The 25,765-nt window shown below is 35.2% G+C and overlaps 1 protein-coding gene across 1 annotated transcript in view; it reads right to left on the bottom strand.

The window, feature by feature from the left end:
• The window catches only part of LOC137627178 (microtubule-associated protein futsch-like), a 176,376-nt gene that overhangs the window by 54,705 nt on the left and 95,906 nt on the right, over nucleotides 1–25,765 (bottom strand). Inside the window, 4 exon segments of the mRNA XM_068358255.1 lie at nucleotides 181–642; nucleotides 11,100–11,227; nucleotides 11,434–11,567; nucleotides 12,118–12,285. Of these exon segments, the coding sequence (XP_068214356.1) occupies nucleotides 181–642; nucleotides 11,100–11,227; nucleotides 11,434–11,567; nucleotides 12,118–12,285 (892 nt within the window).

Consider the following 25,765-nt stretch of genomic DNA (forward strand, 5'->3'; position numbering starts at 1 on the left):
AAATTAAATTCTTTCAATACAGTAAATTAAGGATTAGTCAGATGTGAAAAAAGTACCAAACGAGAGCTAAGGGTTTGTAAGAGAAAAAAGCAGTCAAGTCATTCTGTGCTCTGTGAGAACATCTACTAGTGTAGCATTCCTAAACGAAGCATCCGTGGGTTAGCCAGCTTGCAAACTCACCACCAACAGTGCACCCAGCCCCAGTAAATACAGAAGCAGTTCTACGAGAATAGCGCGTGGAAGATGTGGGAGTGACGGCTGGTGAGGAAGAGGCCAGGTTGCCGCTACCACCGTTACTTTGATTTGCGGGACCCAGCGCAGTGAAGTTATCCCCAAACTCCCACACAGAGTAACGTGACTGAGATGTATTTGTGGGAGTTTTATCAGAGGAATTAGAGGATGTGGAAGAGGGGGGAGCAGAAGAGGTGTCTTTGGAAGGCAAGGGTACAGAGGACTCAAGAGGCTGAGGACTAGAGGATCTGACCCAAGAGAGGGCAGAAGGATGAGGAATCTTGCGTTCCAGTGACGAGTCACGAGACTTGGTCAGCCGGGTACCTTGGGTAGTAGGGGGATGTTTGTGGTAGGATGGGCTGCTGTCGTCCCAGTGAAACACTTCATACATCGAGCTTGACATACGCAGGTCTGTAACAACAATGCAGCACTGTTGAACAGACATGCAAGGTGCAAAGTAATGTACTAATCAGATGCAAACCAATTTGCATCATAATACGACAGAAGCACTTTGTCTAATGTACTTTAGATGTGGTGCAAGTAAAGTATGTGAAATGAACAAGTGCTAATGTTGCCATTCCAAACCCAAATGTGCTGTGTATAAATTTAGTATGCAAAAAATAACAATGTAATACTTTGTGCACTGATCATTCTTGAAAGTAAAATTTTTGTAGAGTAATGCTCATCTTTGTCAAGACTTTGCAAGACTGGAGAAATGTAATGTTATAGCTTTAGTAGGATTTTGTGTGTATAGTTTGTATTAATCCAAAACCCTGTTAAAATCTTCATGGTTAATATTCCAGATTATAAAGCCCTTAACCAGCTCATAAAAATTAGACTAAGCTAATTAAAGAGTTCCATTTTAACCCTTATAGCTGAAGGTTTTAGAAACCTCTTACTCTGTTAATTATTCCAGTTACTACAGCATCCAATCAAACAAAATATAAAATTAATCTTAACTAACATACATTCTAAGTTTTCAAAAACCTAACACAGTACAATAATAAAAATCAATTATAACTAATCTACACATGACAATTTAGAAATATAATAAAAGTATATACAAGCCCAAAAATAAAAGCAAACAAAATTTTTTTCCATGAGCTGAAACTAATATTGCAATTTGCAAACAATCTAAACTCTTAAAAGAGAAAAATTGCAGGTAAGGTTTTTTTTAACAATGGCAGGAGTATTTTAGATTTGAACAGTTATAAAACAAAGGACAGTAATGCAATTGTAAAAGGGCAAAAAACATTTACTTCAAGTAGATTTTTTTTCTTGGGGGGAGGAGAATTCAAATTAAGTTCAAAGTATTAAGAATCAAAATGAAAAAGTAAAATTTAATAATAACCTTAATAAATACATCAGAATCACTAGTAAAATGTCATGTAGATTTGAAGACCTGTTTCCATAATGAAGATACCTTAAAATACTGTATGCCTAAAACTTATTTCAACCTTTTAACTGCATGCAAACATGTGCTTTTCCTCATGCATACTCACAACCTCAACGCAATTTTCTTCAGAGTACAGTATAGTACGTACTACCATTTAAATCACTCAATTAAACAAAATTTGTAAATTAAAATCCATAACATTATGAGAGTAAGTTTCTTGAATAACTCTTCCCAAAGTGTTTAAAATGGTATTTACTTTGATTTTATAGATTATCGTAGAGCACATTAATCTGGTGCTTCTTTTGATTACATGAAAAGATATATAAATTTAGTGAAATCTATCCTTCAAAGTATAATTCTTTACTAGAGCATGTAACTAATGTCTGCTACATTTCTCAGCAGTTGACAAAATTATAGCAGCAGTTATCAGCTAATCTTTAATAGAGAGGTTACTCAAAAGTCACTACCATTACTACTCTTATGCTTAACATTTGGTTAGTGAACAAATTAGTACTCACTGCATATAATAAAAGGATGAAACATATCTCAGGGAAAAAGCCTGTCATGTTAAGAACAATTCTGTTCCTGTGGAGCACATAGTACTCTACGAACAAGATGAGGGGTGGTAAGAAATTTTCACATAAATCTTAATGAGAAGTAAATTTCTTTATTGTGGGAAAATAAAAGTATTCCACCATATTCACAGAAAAATCATATGATGCATGTATAAGGACTATGCAGAAGAAACATGGGTTGGTATTTCAAAAAGTTTTGACACCATGATGCTAAGCAATGTCAAACTGGGAAGGTCTTAATATAAATGATAAAGTGGCAGAGATGAGAGTCCAGTGGTTGGAAAACAGATTTCAAAGTTAAGATAGTTTTGAAATGTGGTCATTAGAGATAAGATGACATAAAATAATAACTCTGCAGGCATGGAAGCAGCAGGACACAGGCTAAGAAAATCATAAAAAAGGGCACAGATGACAACTGGAATTCAAGAAGTGCAAAAGACAGAGGAGTAGAGAGAAAATATTCTATGTTTAAAACTCAAAAATGAACATCCTATGTAAAAGCAATGATGATGCTTATAGATTTAAGAGGCCAAAAATGTATATAAATAAAACAGTTTCAAGTAGACAACTCAAATATCTAGGCTTCGTACAGTGTTCTTTTCTAATAACTGGGCAAAGTTCGAGAGAAAAAAAATCCTGCTGGGATTAAAGGAACAAGCTTACGAATTTCAAGAGCTGGGTAACACACAAGACACCCTGCAGTCACTGACATTCCTACAATAAAGTAATGTTATTTGGACTACCAGTAGCCTGAAAGAGTACTTATATCACAATGTCTTCACAATGATTTGGGGTTCATTTCAAAAGATTGATTTGAGATGAGTTCCTAATATTTTCCCACCTAATATCTGTCTTGAGAATCAAGTACTGTACTGGGAAATTTCATCATACATAATTTGAAATCTATCAACTTTTGAAGAACCTTTATGAAATTTTCTCAGGAATGAAAGAAAAAACAGCTTTGGAGCTGATATTCTCTTACACTGGTGAAACCTAGAAGCTACTGGTGTCCTAAAATGTTTATTCTTCCTTTTAAAGTTTGCTTCTTACAATCTATCTTCCTTCACAATTTCATTCCTTACAAATTACAATAGACTTTAGAGATCAAAACTTGGAGAGATCTACCATTGGGAGACTATGCAATACTGGCAAATAGATTATCATTGTTTTTATCATAAAGTTTAATTAGCCTAATGTGCCATATTCATATAGCTCTAAAACGTTTGACAAAAAATTTTGTTTCAAATGGAAGATATAAACTGAAACAAGATTATTCATAATGATGAATCACTAACAGGAAAAAGTGCAAGGCAGTTTGGGCAGAAAGCGAGCTGGAATTATCATTTGTTATTTTAAAAAGTTTGATCAGACTACTGAGGTAAGCTGTAATAAACTAAATTATAATAAATATTATTTCTGTATTCACCTGATATTCATATTGTTTCTCTCTTGAAGATCAGTTTTATTGACATTTACTCCTAAAACTGAAAAATATCCCATTTTCTTTTGTGTTAATAAACATACTGCATACCTATGTAGCGGTTCATGGCAAGATGCGATGCTTTGGCACTCCACAGAACCATTATTCATTTTAGTCTCCACGTCAAAACTATTCCCTATCCTCTTGACACCACAAGTCAGTGGGGATAAAGGTAGGCATGTTTATGAACATCAGGTGAGTAAAGAAATGATACCATTATAATTTCTATGAACCTCCCCTGATGTCCATATTGCGGACTCCCACACACTGATGGAGGTGGGTTGCCAGTGAAGGAAACTCACCTTACTCTCATAGACTAACCTTTAGTCTAACTTATTGCAACAAACTATATCAAAATATATTTTGAATTACAATACTCCAGATTGATTCTGTAAATGACATCATACCTCTAATTACCAATCTATATAACCCTGACAACATGTAACTAAAACTACACTTTTTGCAAATTAAGAAAATTATAAGTTAACTAAACTCCAAATTGTTATAGACCACAACAGGCCCAAAAGCCTAGCAATCTTGATAAACCCTGATTCTTTGAGGTACAGTAAAGTAGAGCAAAAACACACTTTACACACCAATGAGCTGCAGTAAAATCCCCTTCCAAAGAAGGATTTCTGCAAGAATTAAGATATTTAGCTTAACTTTTAATAATATAAACCTTAACCTCCAAGGATTTCATGAAACTTGGATTAAATTCTTTGTGCTTCTGTGATAATACTGTCCCAGCACAAGACAGAGAATGTGGATCATAATCACCCAAAAACAATTCCCTCGAACAATCTAGGATTCTAAGTACTTACTCTGAAATCCAGAAGACGACATATTTAGACAATAAAAATATTCCTAAACTGAACAATCTGGAGTTAAGAGCACTGTTGTCAGGACCAAATGTGACATCAAGAATGAAAAGAAAGGTTCTGCAGTGTGCCCAAGCATTTTTTCCTGCCATTAACTGCTTTACTTCACTATAGGCATAAGTGTATTGAAATGAAAGAAAATGGAAAATTCTTCAGTTTTAGGAGGAAATGTAGATAAAACTGAGCTTTCAGAGAGAGGCATTATGAACATCAGAGGAGCTTCATAGAAATAAATACTTACTACCATCAGCAGTGCTACACACAAGACAATAGTACAGTCATAAATGATAACAGTACAAATAAAAATGAAATTACCTCTGACTAAATAGCAAGACTAGTCCAGTAAAATAACTGGTCAGAGCTGTCATGAGAGAACACCTGCATGACAATGTCACTGCCCCCTAACTATTATGTAATTTGACCAACCACAGACTAGTCTCTTGCTCTAGTAAACTCAAGGCTTGTATCACTATTTTAGTTTCATGCTCTAGTAAAATCTGGGATTGCATTGATATTTTACAGAAAACAAAACTTTTCATGTAGTTGGGTTGCTTGGCATATTAAAACTGAGGACTAAACAAAATGAGGATGAAAACTGCAGGAAAAACTATTCAATTATCACCTAGTTTTCATGTTACCAAGACTGAATACAAACACTTATTTGAACCAAATATCTGCCCTTCCTAATAATCAAAAGCCTATAAGGTTATAAAGTTGAATCATAAAACTAAGAATGTAGCACATATAGATTTTAGTAAAACAGACAAAAAAATCAGTTTTCTAGCTCAATAATATGACCATCTGCTATTATGATTTAAAATTACAGTATTCCACAATGCACTTGCACTATCGAAGAGAATATTATTGTTAAAACTATCTTTTACTTAATCTAGATCATAACATCATATCTCTCATTACAATTTAACATTCTTTAATTTCACATGATAAGTCACACAGTCAAATGGTACATTTTTCATACATACACACATTCACAAAACCTCTTGGCCAACTAAAATTTCAAATAGATTTTAAAAACTTCTTACCTTTGTATACTGTAATCATGAATAAAAATATATTTACTTTTACAATCCTGTATAAAATTTACTTGCAAAATCCTCAGTAATTGCCGCCTGTTTAGACCAGCATTTTCAACAATCTTACCTTTACAAATTCTATACTCTTTTTATACTTCATAATATTCAGATAAGGAAAAATTCTGAATGCACTTTACCTAATTTATTTTATAAGTACAGTATGTAATAAATCTCTAGGTTTGGGAAACATGAATTGAAAAAGATATCTCTTCTGAAATTTGATTAAAAATTATAGGGTATATTATATTAATGTATACTAGACTATCTTCTTTTTCTTTGCCTTCAGCTTTTCCTATTTCTATATGGGGTTGCTGTTTCTATTCAGCCTTTTCCATCTCCCTCTGTTCTGTACTGTACATCTTGTTCTCTTAGACCATTTTCCTTTGTGTCATTCAATAATTTATCTTTACACCAGAACTTTAGTCTTTCCCTCTTTCTGCTGCCCTCCACCTCCATGTTCATAAACCAGTATTTATGTAGACTATACTGGAATATACCATATATGAATAGACTACAGTATATGCATGTGCTGTATATATGTACATACACACACATATATAAACTTATACTGGACACACATATAGTCAACCCTGAGTTAAAACAGAATTCCCTTTGACAAAATTTAATAAGTTGCAAATTTCAAAATTCAATCAGTTGACCATCTTGGCTTACATAGATTGTATATTGGCTCCTTGACTTGAAATGAAACTGCATGACATGACTACCTCCTTAATAATAATCAAATATAGTAAGTTACATAAGAACAAATTAAATATTTAATAGGACTAATAAAATCCAGTTAAATACACATTTACTTGAGAGATTTTAAATTCTATACTGATGTGTACTACACACCCCCACATTGACATCAATACTGAATGTGGACAGACTCATTTTTATTTATTTTGCATTCCTTAGACAAAAGGCTTGATCAATTATTGTACAATATTTACATTGTTTAATGAATTGAGTAACATACCATGGATAGTTTATAGTAAGTAATGTATGCAAAAAGATATGTATAGGTTATGCATGCAAATTTTAGGCTTTGGTATATGAACCCATTCTATATTAAGTATCTAAATTGGAACTGGTATTAGGGTTGACCTGTTACCACCCCTGTGAAATGTGAGATATTTCTTCTTATCAACCATGGCATTTGCACTTTTATTTTATATAGATGAATCTTTCAGCTTTCCAACTGAAATGTGTATAAAATATTTTAATTTAAGGGTCTGACTTAAGGATATTAAGAGAATCTCCTCATCTTCATTCCAGCAGATATCCATATCAGAAACTGAGGTCTTTTCTTACCTTTCACAAGAATTAGAAACCTAGCCATGTTGCACATACCTTCAGCCTGTCATAAATTTGTGGCTTTATAAAACAAGGCAAAACCCTCAATTTATGTCATGTTTAACCACAGAGGGTAAATTAATAGTCACGTCAGTTATCGACATGTGACTGTTGAGCTTCTTACAACACCTCACTGAACTTTAATATTCATCAACATCATTTGTGCTGATTATGTCTGCAATGGACTTCATGAGAATAATAGTTACATTATTTCTTTGGTTTAAAATTTTTCTTTGCCTATCGTTGCAATGTGAATGCTTTGGAAATCTTCTGTTGTTGTGCGTAACGTAGCAATACAAGTAGAGCCAGGCATTAAATTTTCCCTCATTGGACCACATCTGTTATTCAAGTTTTATATGAAATAAAACATACAAATCAATCTCACCACCCTATGTTGTAAGAGCTAACAAAATCTCATTTAATGACCCTAAGATAAATTCCGACATTGCAAAGAGGGAAGAAAGTGTAAAAAAAGTTCAGCCAATTCAGCAATAACAGCAATATAGATTTGAGATAAAATACCCTATCTAGATCCTTCTTCTCTAATGATTCCCACCCGTAACAATGAGCTAGTGTCTAGCAGGGGGAGCATTCAAAGGAAAACTGCTAAAATAGACAGGGAGAATTACACTTCAAAAAAAAAAAAAATAAATAAATAAAACACATGTAAGGTGAGCAGTAACAAAAAATACAAATTTATTAATAAGGGACATCATTACTACTTAATAGCACAGTACTTTAGCATGACCAACCTATTTTTCTTAAACAGGTGAAAATTGGACCAATGTAAATTTAATGACATGGGGCTAAAATAGGGATTTTGACGAAGGAAAAATCTATTTCTGGGCGTGGAACCTGTGTCGCCCAGTGAAATGCTCCTCTAGCACCAACTGATTAAGCCCACTCTTCACTGGGAAGGAGAAGGGGGACATCATGCTACAATAAGGACATTATGTTGCCCATTCCTTTGCCTTTGTTCATGAAAACTATTGGCTAGCAACTGAAATTTAATCAAAACACTCTAGACAAAAATAAATTTTCTAAAAATATTTCTGGCCTACATCTTCAACTATAGTCTTACATTACCATTTTTGAAGAAAAAACTGGTCTAAACTACAACTATACAACCTTTGACTTGCAAGCAAAAATAGGCACAGTACTCGGTTATATAAATAGCAATTTACAGTGATACCTCGGTAGTCGAACGACTCTATACTCGAACAATTCGGAGTTCGACCAAAATTTTCGAGAAATTTTTGCTGCGGTGCTCGACCAAAAATTCGGTACTCGACCAGCCGAACACGTGACGACCGCATGGGCTTTGTGATGATCGCGCCATCTCGGCCACTCTCGCTTGTTCGGGAAGCATCAGTTCTCTCGAGAGCGTCACTCAGACAACGCGCGATCAGCATTCGTTGTGATTTAGTGATTTTCAGTGCTTTTAATTGCTTTTTTAGCTTTCATAATGAGTCCCAAGAAAGTAATGAGTGTTAAGGGGAAGGAGAAGAGGAAAACAGTGCGAACAACGATCGAGTTGAAGAAGGAAATTATAGCGAAATATGAGAATGGTGTACGAGTGTCCGATTTAGCGGTAGAATACGGAATGGCGAAGTCGACCATTTCTACGTTTTTAAAGCATAAAGAAATGATTAAGAAGGCGAATGTTGCAACGGGAGTTACGGCGGTAACTAAGCAAAGGCCACAAGTGATTGAGGAGATGGAAAAGTTGCTTTTAATATTTATTAAAGAAAAACAGTTGGCCGGGGAAAGTGTTAGTGAAGCGTTCATTTGTGAAAAAGCGTTGCATATCTATGAAGAATTAGTGAAGAAAAGTCCGAGTACCAGTGAAAGTGATTCATTTACATTTAAAGCGAGCAGGGGTTGGTTTGAAAAGTTTCGTAATAGAACAGGTATTCATCGTGTTACTAGGCATGGGGAGGCAGCTAGTTCGGATCAAATTGCAGCCGATAAATACGTGGGGGAATTCGATCGGTACATAAATGAACAAAATTTGATCGCACAACAAGTCTTTAATTGTGATGAGACTGGGTTATTTTGGAAGAAAATGCCAGCCAATACGTACATTACCAAGGACGAGACGAAGATGCCAGGTCACAAGCCAATGAAAGATAGGCTAACATTGTTGCTGTGTGCAAATGCAAGTGGCGATTGCAAGATCAAACCCTTGTTAGTGTACCACTCGGACAACCCCCGGGTGTTCAAACGAAATAATATTTGTAAAAGTGCACTACCAGTTATGTGGCGCTCGAACACTAAATCTTGGGTCACAAGACAATTCTTTACTGAGTGGATAAACGAAGTGTTTGCCCCCCAGGTTAAGGCTTACCTCATTGAAAAGAGCTTGCCAATGAAATGTCTTCTGGTTATGGACAATGCTCCTGCACATCCTCCAGGTCTCGAGGATGACTTGAAAGAAGAATACAGCTTTATCAAAATCAAATTCTTGCCCCCCAATACTACTCCCATACTCCAGCCCATGGACCAACAGGTCATTTCAAACTTCAAAAAACTCTATACCAAGGCCCTTTTCAGAAAGTGTTTTGAAGTGACCAGTGACACGAAGTTGACCCTAAAGGAATTCTGGAAGGAACACTTCAGCATCCTCAACTCTGTTAACATGATTGACCAAGCTTGGCGAGGTGTGACCTATAGGACATTGAACTCTGCCTGGCGTAAGCTGTGGCCATCATGTGTCACAGAGAGGGAGTTTGAAGGTTTCCAACCAGAGGCGGGTCCAAGCACTGCTACCCCTGTAATTTCTGATGACACTGATGTCGTTGAGGAAATTGTTGTCATGGGCAGGAGTTTGGGGCTTGAGGTCGACAAGGATGATATTGATGAGCTTGTAGAAAGCCATTCTACCGAGTTGACTGTGGAGGAATTGTTGCACCTGCAACAACAACAGCAGCAGGATCTGATTGTGGAGCAGGAATCTTCAGAAGAGGATGAGGTAAGGGAGGATGTTCCAAGTTCTCTCATCAATGAAATTTGTTCCAAGTGGGCAGATGTGCAGGCTTTTGCTGAAAAATACCACCCAGAAATTGCAGTAGCAAACCGGGCAGTGCATATGTTTAATGATAGTGTCATGTATCATTTTCGAAGAATACTGCAGAGGAGGAAGAAACAATTAACAATAGACCAGTTTTTCACAAAAGAAAAGAAAGCTGCTACATCAAAGCCTGTTTCTCCTCCAAAGAAGAGACAAAGAAGAGAAGAAACCCCTGAAATAGATCTGCCCACCCTTTCATTGGAGAGAGAAACAACTCCTGAAGGAGAACTACCCCGCCACATCATGGAAGGGGACTCTCCTTCCAAGCAGTAACCTCCCCCTTCCATCCTCTCCACATCCATCCCTGTATGCCATCGAACCGCTGCTCAAAGGTATGTTCACTACAGTACAGAAAATGGTTTAAAATTGTTTTATTTTAGTACAGTAAATGGTTTAAAATTGTTTTATAGGATTTTCTGACCAATTTCATACACATTTAGATAATTATTGTTGTTTAGGTACACGTTTTATTAATATTTTGGGCCTGTTCGAGTGCTTGGGAACGGAATAGAATATATACCATTATTTCTTATGGGGAAAAAAAATTCGGTACTCGAACAAATCGGAGGTCGAACACGGATCTCGAACGGATTATGGTCGAGTACCGAGGTATCACTGTATCAAGAACACATTAATAACAAAGGTAAGAGTTGTATTAACTAAACAGTACCTTTCTCACACAGCAGTCAAACCCAGTTTTATAAGATCACTGCCTTATTCCATGGATGCAGAATGTCTCCCTATGCTGCCTAGCAAGAATTAATCACTACAAACAATAGTAAGATAATATGTCTAAGGAAAACTTCTAGTATATCCTAATACATACTGTATAAGCTTTAAATTTTCTTCTAAGCATCAAATGCAATGCTAGTGTTCTACTCGTCAAGCTAAATTGTACAAAAACATATTAGAACTGGATAGAAATCTCTATTCATCAGGAACATACCGAGTAGTAATGTACTGTTTCTCCTAAATGAAATGTATCATACCCATCGCCTCAAATGAATACAATTTCTTACCATCGGTCTTTCTGTCAAGACTATGTGCAGAAGTTGCTCGCTTGCGACTCAGATCCATGTCACTGCACTCTGAAGCACGCCTACTAATTGAGGTTTCTACTAAGTGGACGTTGGTAGTTGAGGTAGCCCTGCAAAATGATATTAAATTACTGGAACTTCATATAAAACTTACATTTCCAAGACCTTTTAAATTGCTTTTCACACAAAATCACATCAGTCAAAATCTGTTGCTACCATTATATATATCTTATGATATAGAATATTACAGTCTCTCTCCAACAAAGTTTAAAAACCAAGTAAAAAAAGATAATTGAGTTTTATATTAAAAGCAAACCTTCGTGAGCCAAAAAAAGAGGTATTCGATGAGCTGTCTCTAGGATCCAGCATACGTGGAGTTGAACTACCAAAAGCAAATACGATATTGCTCTTTTCATTCCGTCTTTTTGATTCCATGCGCTGTTCCCGTTCCTGGAGGATGGAGGTCATATATACAATTAGCAACAACAAAAAAATAGAAATCACCAATGTAAAAAACACATATCACACGTTATATAATAAATCTAGCAAAATTCACACCCTGAATGTTTTAAAATTGTAATAACATTAACCTTGGTATCTAGAACTAAGGTCTCAAATTTTATATAAAAAATACAATGCTATGATAAAGATCTTCCAAAATAATGATAATCTAGAGTTATATGTATAAAGTAATTTTCCATATTTTTGCAGACTATTCGCAAAACTTTTACACGACAGAAGGATATTAACATATTATGAAAGCTTGCGGAGAATAATCAAACCCAATTTTCTTTGATAGGTTTAGATTTTTCTAGTTTACACTACATTGATTTTTAAACAAAATTAGTTACACCCCTGAATTATCAATTACTTAAATAAAAATTTGTCCTAATACTGTATCCACACAGATTAGAACTGATAACTGTAAATAGAATATTTGAAAAATAAATAAAAAGTTGAGAAGATCTTCCATCATAACAGAAAACATCGATTGTATTACAGCATTCTTCCTTATAACAGCTTCTCTACGATCCTGCTCAGCTTGTTGGATAATACGTTTCCGTTCTTCAACTTGTGAACGGCGGTCAGCATCCCGCAGTCTTATTTCATCCAATCGTCTCTTTCTCTCATTTTCTTGCTGTTCCCTAAAACGTTGTGCTGCAGCAGCCTATAATTGACAAGGGTAATTTTTAACATCTTTGAATATAAATTGTACATAAAGTAATGGACATGGGTAAATTGCATCAAAATTTATGAGTAAATATTTTGACAATACACGCTGGGAACACAAGAAATTTTATTCTACCTTATCTGCATAAGTTATTGGAACACTTAATAACTGAAAATTCATGTTAACTTAGACGTATTTCATATAGTATGGCAAACGTAAGAAGTTATCTTAAAAAATACAGTGTAGTCTAAATGTGTGATAATGATTACAAAACAAAAAATGCACTATCAGTGTTACTGCCCAACAAATATCTCATTCTCTTTTCAACAAAACAGCCATTTCCGAGTAATTATCTCGAGACTTTAGTCCTAAATCTTCTTTTTTAATTACTGTACTTTATTTACCCAAAGCCAACATGATCTAGTAAATATACTATTCCAACCTTTACACATAAAATTTGACAAAAGGATAGTTCTTAACACTAAAACCAGGAAGGTGCACACAGCTCAAAAAGCCTTGAGTAACAAGGAAAACCTTAAGAATTTGGATGGTAGTGCGTGTGTGGTGTCATTTGTTTAAGGGAATCTGTTACACAATTCTGATATCCTGGGATAATCTTAAGGATTTGCAGCTCTTTTTCTATCACCAAACCTCTAAGGACAAAGAAAGTGGTACATCACTGGAGATGTTGCATTGAAGTCCTTGGCATTTTTTTGAATTTTAAGTGTTTAACAAGTACCTCATCACTAAAGCATATAAGATTCCTCCCCAAGAAGATAGTTTGAGATCAATGAACTGCTTAAAGCATTGCCTTTATATATAATAAATTCATACCAGCCACCCATTGAGATACTACCGTTAGAGTATTATTAGGTCCTTTGCTGGCTAGACAGTACTACATTGGATTGCTATCTCTGGTCACGACTCATTATGTCTTTACCTAAACATACATTGAATAGTCTGGCCTATTCTGTCTACATTCTTCTCTGTCCTCATACACCTGAAAACGCTAAGATTACCAAACAATTTTTCTTCACTCAAGGGGTTAACTACTGCATTGTAATTTTTCAATGGCTAGAGCTTTCCTCTTGGTAAGGATAGAAGAGACTATAGCTATGGTAAGCAGCTCTTCTAGGAGGACACTCCAAAATCAGACCATTGTTCACTATTCTTGGGTGGTATCATAGCCTTTGTACCATGGCCTTCCACTGTCATGGATTAGAGTTCTCTAGCTTGAGGGTACACTCAGGCATGTTGTTCTATCTTATTTTACTTCTTGTTTTTCTTTTTTGAAGTTTTTATAGTTTATATATGAAAGATCTAATCTAATGTTGTTACGGTTCTTAAAATATTTTATTTTGTTAATTACTTCTTGTGTAGTTTATTTCCTTGTTTCCTTTCCTCACTGGGCTATTTTTCCCTGTTGGAACCCTTGGCCTTACAGCATCTTGCTTTTCTAAACAGGGTTATGGCTTAGATTCTAATAATAATAATAAAAATAATAATAATAATAATAATAATAATAATAATAATAATAATAATAATACTGTAGTAATAATAATAATATTAATAATGATAATAATAATATTCTCTCTTCATCGTTTGACATCTACCCGATTTCATATGGTCCAATTAATGGATACCTAAAGATTTTACTTAAACACTTACAATTAGACATCTAAGATTAACAATGGAACTGGACACAAAAACCGGAAAGAAATTGTGGATTTAGGAAGAAATGCTATCAATTGAGGTTTATCAAGAACCCGGTTCAATTATAGAATGGTGCAATCTTAGTTAAGGCATTGAAACTCACATAATTGAATAGATATTTACAAATACACTACTTTGAATACCATGTACTACTAGCGGAAACCTCTATTAACGAAGTTAGAGATTTCAACAAAAAATACCCGTTTCGTTCCTTTTGTCATCTTAGCACAGGCCTCCTAGCCAGTAGTTCAGAAAAACACTGATAGGTGGTGCTTCTGCCATAAGTTACTAGTTGTTCGAACAGAATAAAGGGCCCAACATTTTAGTTTAAACCTTTTTGTAATTCATTTTTAATATTGGAATATGCAATATAATCACAGCACTTATTTTATTGAGCATGTTAATAATAAAAGGTTAGGGTAGAAACATGTTTTTGATATATGTAGTCTGATCATTGGAAATGGAAGCCAAGCCCATGTTCGAACAGATGCTTGAGCGTGAAGCTCAACTCACTCCTTTGTTAAGTGTGTATTCACCACTTTAAGTTTGTATAACTGATAATCAACAGCAAAATACTAACCCATGTGGCTAATGCGCACAGTAAAACATAGACTAATTGCCAGAACATAGGAGCAGTAAGAAAATGTTTAATCGCGAGCAAAGCGAGCATACAGCAGAGCAAAAACCAATAAATTATTAGCTCAATTAAGTAAGGAAGTATTTGTAATACAATGAACACTGACGGCTATGAACGATGCTATAGAATATAGGATGGAAAGCCCATTTTTTATGCGCACAAAAGTCTGGCAAACAAAAGTTCCCATGTTTCATTACTGTTACTCGGTTTTGATTATGGTAACTATTTTTTTTTATTACGATGACACTTTTTGAATGGCAATGACACGGAAACAAATCTTTAGAAAGTTCATTCAAATATAAATAAAATTAGACATGTACACTATATTTCATGGTATTTCGAATGTAACTGATGACTATGCCTAGTACAGAGACAGCTTTTCAGTTATGGTAGTTGACCCACAATAACTTAATAGCTATGAATTTTTGCCTGGAATCATTAGCAAAAATGTTCAAAACACCATAAAATACATACGAAACCCGTCTTATTTTCTACAAACCATTTATTGCCCCATTCTATAATTTTACCAAGAATCCAAGGCAATATTACAGGATGATCCAAGGGTAAAATCAAAGACAGATCATCTCTAATAAAAGGTGAAAGATTTGGCCACAATACAGTAAAACCTCTCGATACGAAAGAATCTGCTTAAAAATTTTCACTCTGCGAAACAAGATGCAAAGAATTTTGTCACGAAAAATGTTTCAGACAACGAAAGGAAGGAACAATGTGAGAGCCCGACCGTGTCCGAGACTAAAGCATTGGCGTTCCTATGTCTTTTTGTTTCAGCAGCGGTATCATACCCATTAACTAAATGTTTATGATTTCGCTTTTGTAACAATTGTACTGTATCGTGTGTGATATTACGTTACATCATTAGCCATGGGTACTAAGTAAAACACTGATGTCAAGGGAAAGAAGAGGATGATGCTTTTCATGGAGATAAAGATGGAATTAATCAAGAAATACGAGGCTGGCATGCAGTTAAGTGTGCTTGCGAAGTAATATGGCCAAAATCAATCTACGATAGGAACGATCCTGAAGCAGAGGGAATATATCAAAGCAGCGATACCTTCTAAGGGTGTGGCTGTTTTCTCCAGCAAGAGGAGCCACATCCATGATGAGATGGAGACTGCTGCTTGTCTGGATAAAGGCCAAAGAAATGGCTTGAGACACTATTACTGAAACGATAATCTGCTGAAAAGCCACCCCCATTTTCGCTGATCTCGTGCATGCTCAGGCCGAAGCCGACGCAGGAGAAGAAACATCAAAGCAGGCACCCCAGAGTTCAAGGCTTCTCGTGGGTGGTTTGAAAAATTTAAGAGATGCTCAGGCATTCATTCGGTGGTGTATCATGGGGAAGCTGTAAGCTCGGACACGAAAGAGACCGAAGCCTTTGTTAAGACGTTCGACAAGTTGACTATCCGGAAAGGCTACAGTCACCAGCAAGTCTTCAATTGCGATGAGACTGGGCGCTTTTGGGAAAAAAAAAAAATTCCTCGTCGAGCGTACATCAGGACAGAAGAAAAGAGGCTACCTGGGCATAAGCCTATGAAGGACAAGTTTACCTTTGCACTCTGTGCAAATGCCAGTGGGGATTGCAAGGTGAAACCCCTGCTGGTGTATCACTCCAATACTCCTCGAGTCTTCAAGATCCACAAAGTCACTAAGGAAAATCTTCATGTGTTGTGGAGGGCTAATGGAAAAGCCTGGGTAAAAAGACAATTGTTCATCGAGTGGATAAATATTTGTTTTGGCCCAACTGAGAAAAAGTATTTGGAAGAGAAGCGCTACCCTATGAAATGACTGCTGGGGCTGGACAATGTCCCTGCTCACCCTCCTATCCTCGAGGAAGATATTGTAGCAGGATATTCCTTCATCAAGGTTCTCTATCTTCCACCGAACACCACCCCTCTCCTCCAGCCCGTGGACCAGCAAGTGATTTCAAATTTTAAAAAGCTTTATATGAAATATCTCTTCAAGAGACTTCTCAAAATCATTAAGAGCACAAACCTCACCCTTCATCAATTTTGGAAGGAGCATTTTGATATTGTCATATGCCTCAAAATCATCGATCAAGCTTGGCAGGAGGTTTCGAGGCACCCTTGAACTCTGCTTGGAAGAAGCTGTGGCCTAATGCTGTCTCTGTACAATATTTTGAGGGCTTCCACTCAGACCAAGCTGAAGCCGATTCCGAAAATGTTGAAGATCCTGAATCTGTTGCTCAATCTGAAGTTGCCGATATCGTTACACTTGGGAAGTCCATGCATCTGGAAATTGATGAGGTCGATATTGATGAGCTTATCGAGGAGCACCAAGAGGAACTTACGACGGATGACCTGAAGGAGTTGGAGGCCATGCGAGTGAACGTTGTTCAGGAAGAGTACAGGGGGGGGGGGGGGGGGGGAAGGATGACCTACTGACAACAGCAGAAATTAAGGAGGGTCTCGATGGCTATTTTAAAATGGTGGCTCTCCTAGAAAAGACACTCAGAAAAAATTCTCACAGGCCAGGCGTTCGAGTACTATAATGCAGTTTGCCCGTGCCATTTCTGGAAAATTTTAAGAAGCAGGCAGAAACACGGTTTTTTGACGATTATTTTAAAAAGAGACCTTCTTTGGTAGAAGCAAACCGAGTGCCGATTAAAAAACGAAAATATGTGGTGTAATTAAATCTAGAAAAAAAAAAAAAAATTCAAGTTTATCAATAAATGTTAATATTTCCTGACATTTGTAAATGTGTTTCCAAAAATTAAGTGTCAATGTCTTCTGTCATTTATACATGATTTGTCCAGGTAAGTGTTTATGTTTTCTGCCACTTTTTAACGTTTTCCGCCGTTTTTCATCCTTCTCTACCGCCCCACACTTCGCTCTCGGACATCGCTTCACTCCAAAGTTAAGGTTCCACATTTCTGTTACTGTATTTTTACTGTTTGCTCAAATTATACACTTCTTTTACAGGTTACCAATGGTTAATTTACAGTCAGACCTCATTAATCGCATTTTTTTGCTTTGCAGTTTCGGTTTTTTGCAGCCAAGGGAAAAAAAAAAATTGTTGATGATTCTTTACCCAACATTAAGAATTTGATTTCTAATTGTTGGCAACAGCATTGGGATAACCAAGAACAATGCAATACCTATTAAATAAAAATTCTCATAAAACCTGCGATAAAATTCAAGCCGGGCAATGATTTCAAATAGCCCCCCTTCCTCTACATTGGGAGTGCTACGTGCCACTACCTATCTCTACACCCAGCTGGTCCTAGCTCTCTCTGTAGAGTGTGTATCCGTGTACGGTGGTAACAAATTACAGCTATATTTGAAATAAACCGGATTTTGATTAAACTGGTGTTTCACTTAACTGTGTCCAATAATAGTGCATGTAATATTCAGATTTTAATATCGTATTTATAATTAAAATCATGGCAAATTATAATCTCATGCATTGTTTACATTCAAATCAGCGGATCAAATCAGCATAGTCCGTCGTCAGCCTATACAGTACAGTATTCACTTTCACGATGTTATCCCACTGATATGACCGTTCACTTTCACAGAATTACCTGTCTGATATATCCTATCATGCATATTAGTATGATATCTCCTTCATATTATTATGGTCCTTCACTTATTATTATATCCTTAATCCTTTTCCCAATTCCTTAATAAATCCCTTTCGTACATTTACTCTGCTTTCCCACACACATCTACAATGTATCTTTCCAACTATTTTGATTCTCATTATTTTCCGCTATTTAATTCATCATCTTTTTTCTAGCATTCATTCATCATTTCCAACTTATGAATCATTCTAAACCTTTCTAATCCCTCATTCCACGTATTCCCATTCCTATTTTTCATTCCTTCATATCACATTTCCCAAATTAATTGATTTCGCTAATTTATTTGAAGTAGCGTAGATGAGGCGGAAGAAATGTGCAAGGAGAAGGAACTTGACTACCAGCTCCGTCTCATCTCTGTCATATTGTTTCGTTCTTCTCTCTCCCTGGTGTTTCCCTTAACTGTATTCAGTAATAATGCATGTAATATTCACATATAAGTATTGTATTTATAATTAAAAACATAGTGAATTATAATGCTATGCATTGTTTACATTTAAATCAGCTGATCAACCCTGCGTAGTCCGTCGTCAACCTCAAATTTCGGATCAAATAACTCCCTTATTATTATCAAGGCATGCTACCAAAGGATATTTCATATTTACTAAAAGAAACAATTATAACTTAATCCATTTAGCATATTAAGTCCGATAGTTTTATTTGAAATGCTTCTCTCATATTTTATTTACTTGTACTGCAATTTGAATCGCATAAGTTAACCGGAGTTTAATTCATGCTGCCGATGCACGATACTTTATAGTTTCTAGCATTGTGGTGCTGGATTATAAAGGCCCTATAGAGACTTAGCAAAGAAACAAAGATTTCATTTATTACAGAGAGAGAGAGAGAGAGAGAGAGAGAGGAGAGAGAGAGAGAGAGAGAGAGAGAGAGAGAGAGAGAGAGAGAGAGAGAGAGAGAGAAATACGAATGATTTAGAAGTTTTCTGGCATCAAATAAGAGAGAGAACTATTCTCTCTCTCTCTCTCTCTCTCTCTCTCTCTCTCTCTCTCTCTCTCTCTCTCTCTCTCTCTCTCTCTCTCTCTTTTTTATTTTTAATTCACCATTAAATCTTCACATTTATTTAGACATTATTTGAAAGGATAAAATTAATAATAATAACATTACATAACCAATAATTGGTAAGATATCTGTAGCTGCAAAAGCTAACTTATACACATAAGCGTTCATTTGTTCGCTCTCTCTCTCTCTCTCTCTCTCTCTCTCTCTCTCTCTCTCTCTCTCTCTCTCTCTCTCTCTCTCTTTTTTATTTTTAATTCACCATTAAATCTTCACATTTATTTAGACATTATTTGAAAGGATAAAATTAATAATAATAACATTACATAACCAATAATTGGTAAGATATCTGTAGCTGCAAAAGCTAACTTATACACATAAGCGTTCATTTGTTCGTTATGATCGGTGATGAAACTTAAACAAAGCAGTCATTGCGGTTTCACGTTGTGTTTAGCAAAAGCATGATATAAATTGGCTTTATCTAATCTATTTTGGATTTTTAAGTACTGTATACAGTACAACAAAAGATACCCTTTGCACTGATGGTTTTTTAATTTATTCAAATTTGACTTAATTTTCGACTTCAGTTTATTTCAAGGTCTTAATGCGTGGAAATGAAAGGTATGTTTCTGCTTGTGTAATGTGCAGCTAGACTGTTTTCAATTATACACTAAAATCTGTTTTCATGCTGAAAATTCTGTTTACGTTGGAAACAATGCTGCCAACCAGACAGTAGCAAAAATAATTGAGAAACAGTACTGCCAACCAAGCGGCCACTAGCGAAAATAATGCTGGTTAACTGATGTTTCCGGATAATAGATTGCCAGATAAGTGATGGTCAACCTGTAGTATAAAGTGTAGAGGATTTCTATACAATACTCTACTACAGTGACACTGTATTAAAAATACATTTGCCAATAGAAATAATGAAACATCAGAGCCAGTACCAGAATAGACCGTAGGAAAAATAAAGAAAGCATTAAAAGTCATGAAGAGTGTCAATGCAGCAGGAGACAATGACCTAACAATGGATGAGATTTTGCAATAGTAAAAACTTATTGAACTTTACACAAAATGTTTGCAAGAATACTCTATACCTACTGCTTGGAAAAAACTTTTTGTTATGTTAATTTATAAAAAAGGGAAACACAAAAGATTTGAAAAATGACTGCCCAATAAGTTTACTCTCAGTAATATATAAAAAAAAATATTTACAAAGATCATATTAGGCCAAATAAAAATATAGCCAGACTTGAATCAACCAAGAGAGCATGCAGGTTTCATAAGTGAGTGTTCAGCAACTGACCACATCAATATAATTATTCTGCTAATGGAAAAATCAACAGGGTTAGACTAACCACTATGTATAACATTTATAGACTATGAGAAAGGTTTTGATTTTGTCAAAACTTCTGCAGTAATAAAAGCCCTTCAAAAGCCAGGAATAAATTAATATCATGTTCGAACACTTGAAAATATCTATACAGGTAGTAAAGCAATCCTAAACCTACGTAAATAAAATATTCCAATCGGAAAAGGAAGACCACATAAATTATTCAGTGTACCTAGAATTATTTTTCAAGAATATAGATTGGGAAAATATAGGAATGAAAAATTTAACATTGATAGGGAATACCTTATCAACTTCAGATTTGCAGATGGCATAGTTCTATTCAGTGACTCATGGGAAGAATTGCAAAATATGATAAAAGATTTGAATAAAAAATCAGAAAATGCAGACAGCAAATAACTTAAACAAACTTCTAAAGATTACTAATAAATATATGTAGTTAGGAAAAACAGTAAATGTTTCCCCAGAACACGGAGAGCTTTTGGTAAAGAAAACGAGGTTATGAAAAATAAAATGCCAATTTCTCTAAAATGAAAATTATTTAATCAGATGGTCCTACAAGTATTAACCTATGCATCAGAAACTTAGAACATAAGCTAGTTACAACTCAAAGATCTATGGAAAAAAACAATGATGGGATTATCATTAAGAGAAAGAAAAAGAACATGCATATGAGAGCAATAAGAAAGAAAAAGAAATGGACAAGGGCATGATATGTACAGTAATGAGAATGACAGATAATGGATGGACAAAAACTAACAGAATGGGTCCCTATAGATTGCAAACAAAGCAGGGGAGGGAAGAGAAGACGATGGAAAGATGAGCTAAAAAAATTTGCGGGATAGACCGGCACAAAAAGAACATAAACAGACGGGAGTGGAAGGACATGTCTAAGGCCTTTGTCCTACAGTGGACTGGCAATGGCTTTAACTGACCTTTACCCATACAATTTCATGAATTTTAAAATTTTCCTATTTTTTCCCTTTAGTAAAGGAAGAAAAACCTTCTAGTGGTAAGTGGTAACCAACATGTCAGACTTTATCTTAAGGGGCCAGGCCAGCTACTGCAATTTTTCAAGGACAAGACTATGACATTCATCCCACTTAATAAGAGGACTCAAAACATCTCCAAACTACATAGGAATTTTGCCTCTGACCTTCGATTTTGCAATGCCAGGGAGATTTATCCTGAAAATGAGTGTTTTTCAAATTCTATCTCCTCCATTGATACTTAATATTAAGACTTGGGATTACTACCCTATATAGACCTGATGTAGACATCCAATGAAATTTTTATTTTTTTGTCATTTTTTTTGCTTGATATCAAGTTTTTCATTTTGATAAAAAATAAAACCTATAAATCAGGAGGAAAAATTATGAAACAAAAATTGGAAAAAGGGGATCTATTTGATTGTTATATCTATATCAATGCTATATCTATGAAATTAAGGGAGAAGATAGAATTTGAAGGTTAATAAGTGTAGTTTTGAGATACGGGCGATCAAAGTTTTTCCTTTGCATTTTTACAGACAATATTAATAAATCATGATTATTATGAGTTTTATGTTCCTTTTTGGATATTAATAAACAAAAGAAATCTTATCATAATTTAACCATAAATGAAGACTCTCTCTCTCTCTCTCTCTCTCTCTCTCTCTCTCTTTCTCTCTCTCTCTCTCTCTCTCTCTTCTCTCTCTCTCTCTCTCTCTCCTTCTTTCTCACACACACACTTCTGAACTCTTTAATAAGAGTGAATTTTCTTCTTCCTTATGTTAGTGAGATGTTGAAATTGTCTTTTCCTCTGGCATGAGGAAATTCTTACCGAAACCAAGAAAAACCAGACATAAAAGTGAGTGAATGTCAGTGGTCAAACTCAAACGTGTACTCTCTCTGAGGCTTGTGCTAGCAAAACGTGAAGGGTGTAATCCTGTCTTGTGACTCATGGAATCTATACAATGCCATTGCTCACAATTGCTTTTATATCAAAATGTAAATAATTATCAAAATTTACGATATGAGAAAAAAATACTACATTTTTTTGTAAGGATCAATGTTTTTGGCTTATTGAGTTACTTTTACTAATTACCCCTATAACTATGAAAGAAAGAGAAATTTTGACAAAATATTTTGTATATGCATTCTCCATTGCCATAATAAGCTCAGTGAATTTTTTTTTTATTTTTCGTTCTACGTCTTATACCACCATATATTGCTATACCGGCCAGACGCCTTAAGACACACAGTAGTTATCAGATCTTCTCCAGATTGTTTGCTTATTACTGTGCTGTGCAATAAGATGTCTTCACCTGGTTTGCTTAGCAATTATTGTGTAAAGTGTGCAAGGAAATAATTTCTGAAAGTTCACTATCATTTCCTTGGTGTATCATGAGGGGCAATACTGTCATTTAAATAACCATTGTGAAATGTTTATTTCCCTCATGATACCTTCCGTATGTGTTTTTTAACAGTTGCCAAGGAAGTTAACAGCAAGTAGAAAAGGAAAGTTGCTGTTAGTGCAGGGAAAATGCCAGAGGAGGATATGCTAGTTTATTGTAGTGGGAATGACGATATCACTTCACTTTTAGATAATTAACAATCAGCCAACTTTCAATAGTTATAAGTTTCATAAGCTCTCAACATAGCTAGATTTCTTTGTTAAAGTTAAAATGTCCACTGAATCCTATTTTAAACAGAAACTCTGGAGTTACCCACCCTTGGTGCAAACCTAACTTAACTCCTCGAGTCAAGTCTAATTTTGATCTTAAAAGTTCAAAGTGCATTACAAATTTGAAAGCCTCTTACAGTTCTTCCAATTCTTTAATTACTTTTTAGATTTTCCATCGACTAAACTTTTGAATACTGCAATCCTAATCGCTCTATAAGAAAACTAGATATGCTCTATAAGAGACCTAGATAGTGAAGCAGATGGAGTGGGTAGCCTGGATCCTGATATCCCTCCACTCACTAAATGCTTCTAAATATTACCATATTACATATACGGATGATGTGGCTTATCATGTAAATCCTTTAAAAATTCTATGGGTCGACCACATTTCAACTAAACTCAGTCATTTGCATCATGTTTTATTCGGCATTGTGTTCCATGAGAATACATGGATCTGTTAGGTAGTGTATTATTAGACTTTGCTTTATAGTGCATTGAAACCACTAGTTACCAATAGTTAGGTTTTGAAACAGGGTAGGTTAGGTCTCTCACAATAAATCTGAACTGAGAACCAGATTAATTTTGGTACCACAAAAGAAGTTATTAGCATTAAAATTCTAACAACAAAAACTAACTATATAAGCTGTAGGAAATAAAGCCTGAAATAAAAGTAGTGTTATTATTCGTTTCATATTTAACAAATGTAGCCTTTTCTGCTCAAATACAGCCTTCTAAAAAAACTGCAACATTAAGTTTTTCAATAACACTTCAAAGCTTATTACACCACCATGCAATTAGTATATTAACTTGCAAACCCTGAATACAGTACAAAGATTTTTCGTTCATTTCTTTATTTTTCTAAAACGAGTGTTTACCTACGGCTTTTGATGCTAAATGAGCTTCATTTAAAAATTTCAGTACTTTCTGTGCATTTAACAATACTGCAATTACAGAATGTTTTCTTTTATTATTATTATCATAATTACTTGCTATTCTACAACACTAGTTGGAAAAGCAGAATGCTGTAAGCCCAGGGGCTCCAACAGGGAAAATAGCCCAGTGAGGAAAGGAAACAAGGAAAAATAATTTTTTTTTTTAAGAACAGTAACCATATTAAAATAAACATTTCCTATATTATTATTATTATTATCATGATCATTATTACTTGCTAAGCTACAACCCTAGTTGGAAAAGCAGGATGGTATAAGCCCAGGGGCCCCAACAGGGAAAATAGCCCAGTGAGGAAAGGAAACGGGAAAAATAAAATATTTTAAGAAAAATAACATTAAAATAAGTATTTTCTATATAAACTATAAAAACTAACAAAACAAGTGGAAGAGAAATAAGACAGAATAGTATGCCCGAGTGTACCCTCAAGCAAGAGAACTCTAATCCAAGACAGTGGAAGACCATGGTACAGAGGCTATGGCACTACCCAAGATTAGAGAGCAATGGTTTGATTTTGGAGTGTCCTTCTCCTAGAAGAGCTTCTTACCATAGCTAAAGTCTCTCTTCTACCCTTACCAAGAAGAAAGTGGCCACTACACAATTACACTGCAGTGGTTAACCCCTTGATATAAGAATTGTTTTGGTAATCTCAGTGTTGTCAGATGTATTGAGGTCAGAGGAGATTATGTAAAGAATGGGCCAGACTATTCGGTGTATTTGTAGGCAAAGGGAAAATGAACCGTAACCAGAGAGAAGGATCCAATGTAGCACTGTCTGGCAAGTCAAAGGACCCCATAACACTCTCTTTAACAAAACTAGAGGAAGAGAAATTAGATAGAATAGTGTGCCCGAGTGTACCATCAAGCAAGAGAACTCTAACCCAAGACAGTGGAAGACCATGGTACAGAGGCTATGGCACTATTTTGGTTTCTTGTCAGCTGATCTCACGCTGCAGCTATCGAGAATATGCTCACATTATAGTTTGAAATTGAAGAACCATTTTTTTTAAACCATTCACTTTTTGCCTTTCTATGCATGGTCAGGTTACTTGACCTGTCTTTTCAAAATGAGGTTCTGTCATTATCATAGGAAGAAGTACTACACTTTTCTTGTAAGATAAAGCTTGTTTTTTGGCATTCATACTCATTTAATTTTATAGATTAGAAAAAAAATACAACAAAGTCATTTTTAGATTCTTTGATTATTGCACATTTTCAGTAAGATTTCATTTGCATTTTACACAGGTATTTTCAATGTACTATAGTAGAGTTGTTATGAAGTATGATTATAAAGTCAACTTGCAAATATAAAAGAGAACTTGGGAAAGTTAAATTATGTACAGCAGCACTAATGTTGGATTTATTTTTACCAGTTATAAAGTTTGGATCAGTAAGGCCTGATATATGTAATGTTAAGATTCCTTTTAGAGTATGGTAGGAAGATTATACTGTGAACAACTGATTTTATACAAGGTATTCAACCTATAAGGTTCAGCACAGGGGATTTTGAGGTCATTCAGCATTGATAT

Source organism: Palaemon carinicauda, chromosome 35 (assembly GCF_036898095.1).
Source record: "Palaemon carinicauda isolate YSFRI2023 chromosome 35, ASM3689809v2, whole genome shotgun sequence".
NCBI lineage: Eukaryota > Metazoa > Arthropoda > Malacostraca > Decapoda > Palaemonidae > Palaemon > Palaemon carinicauda.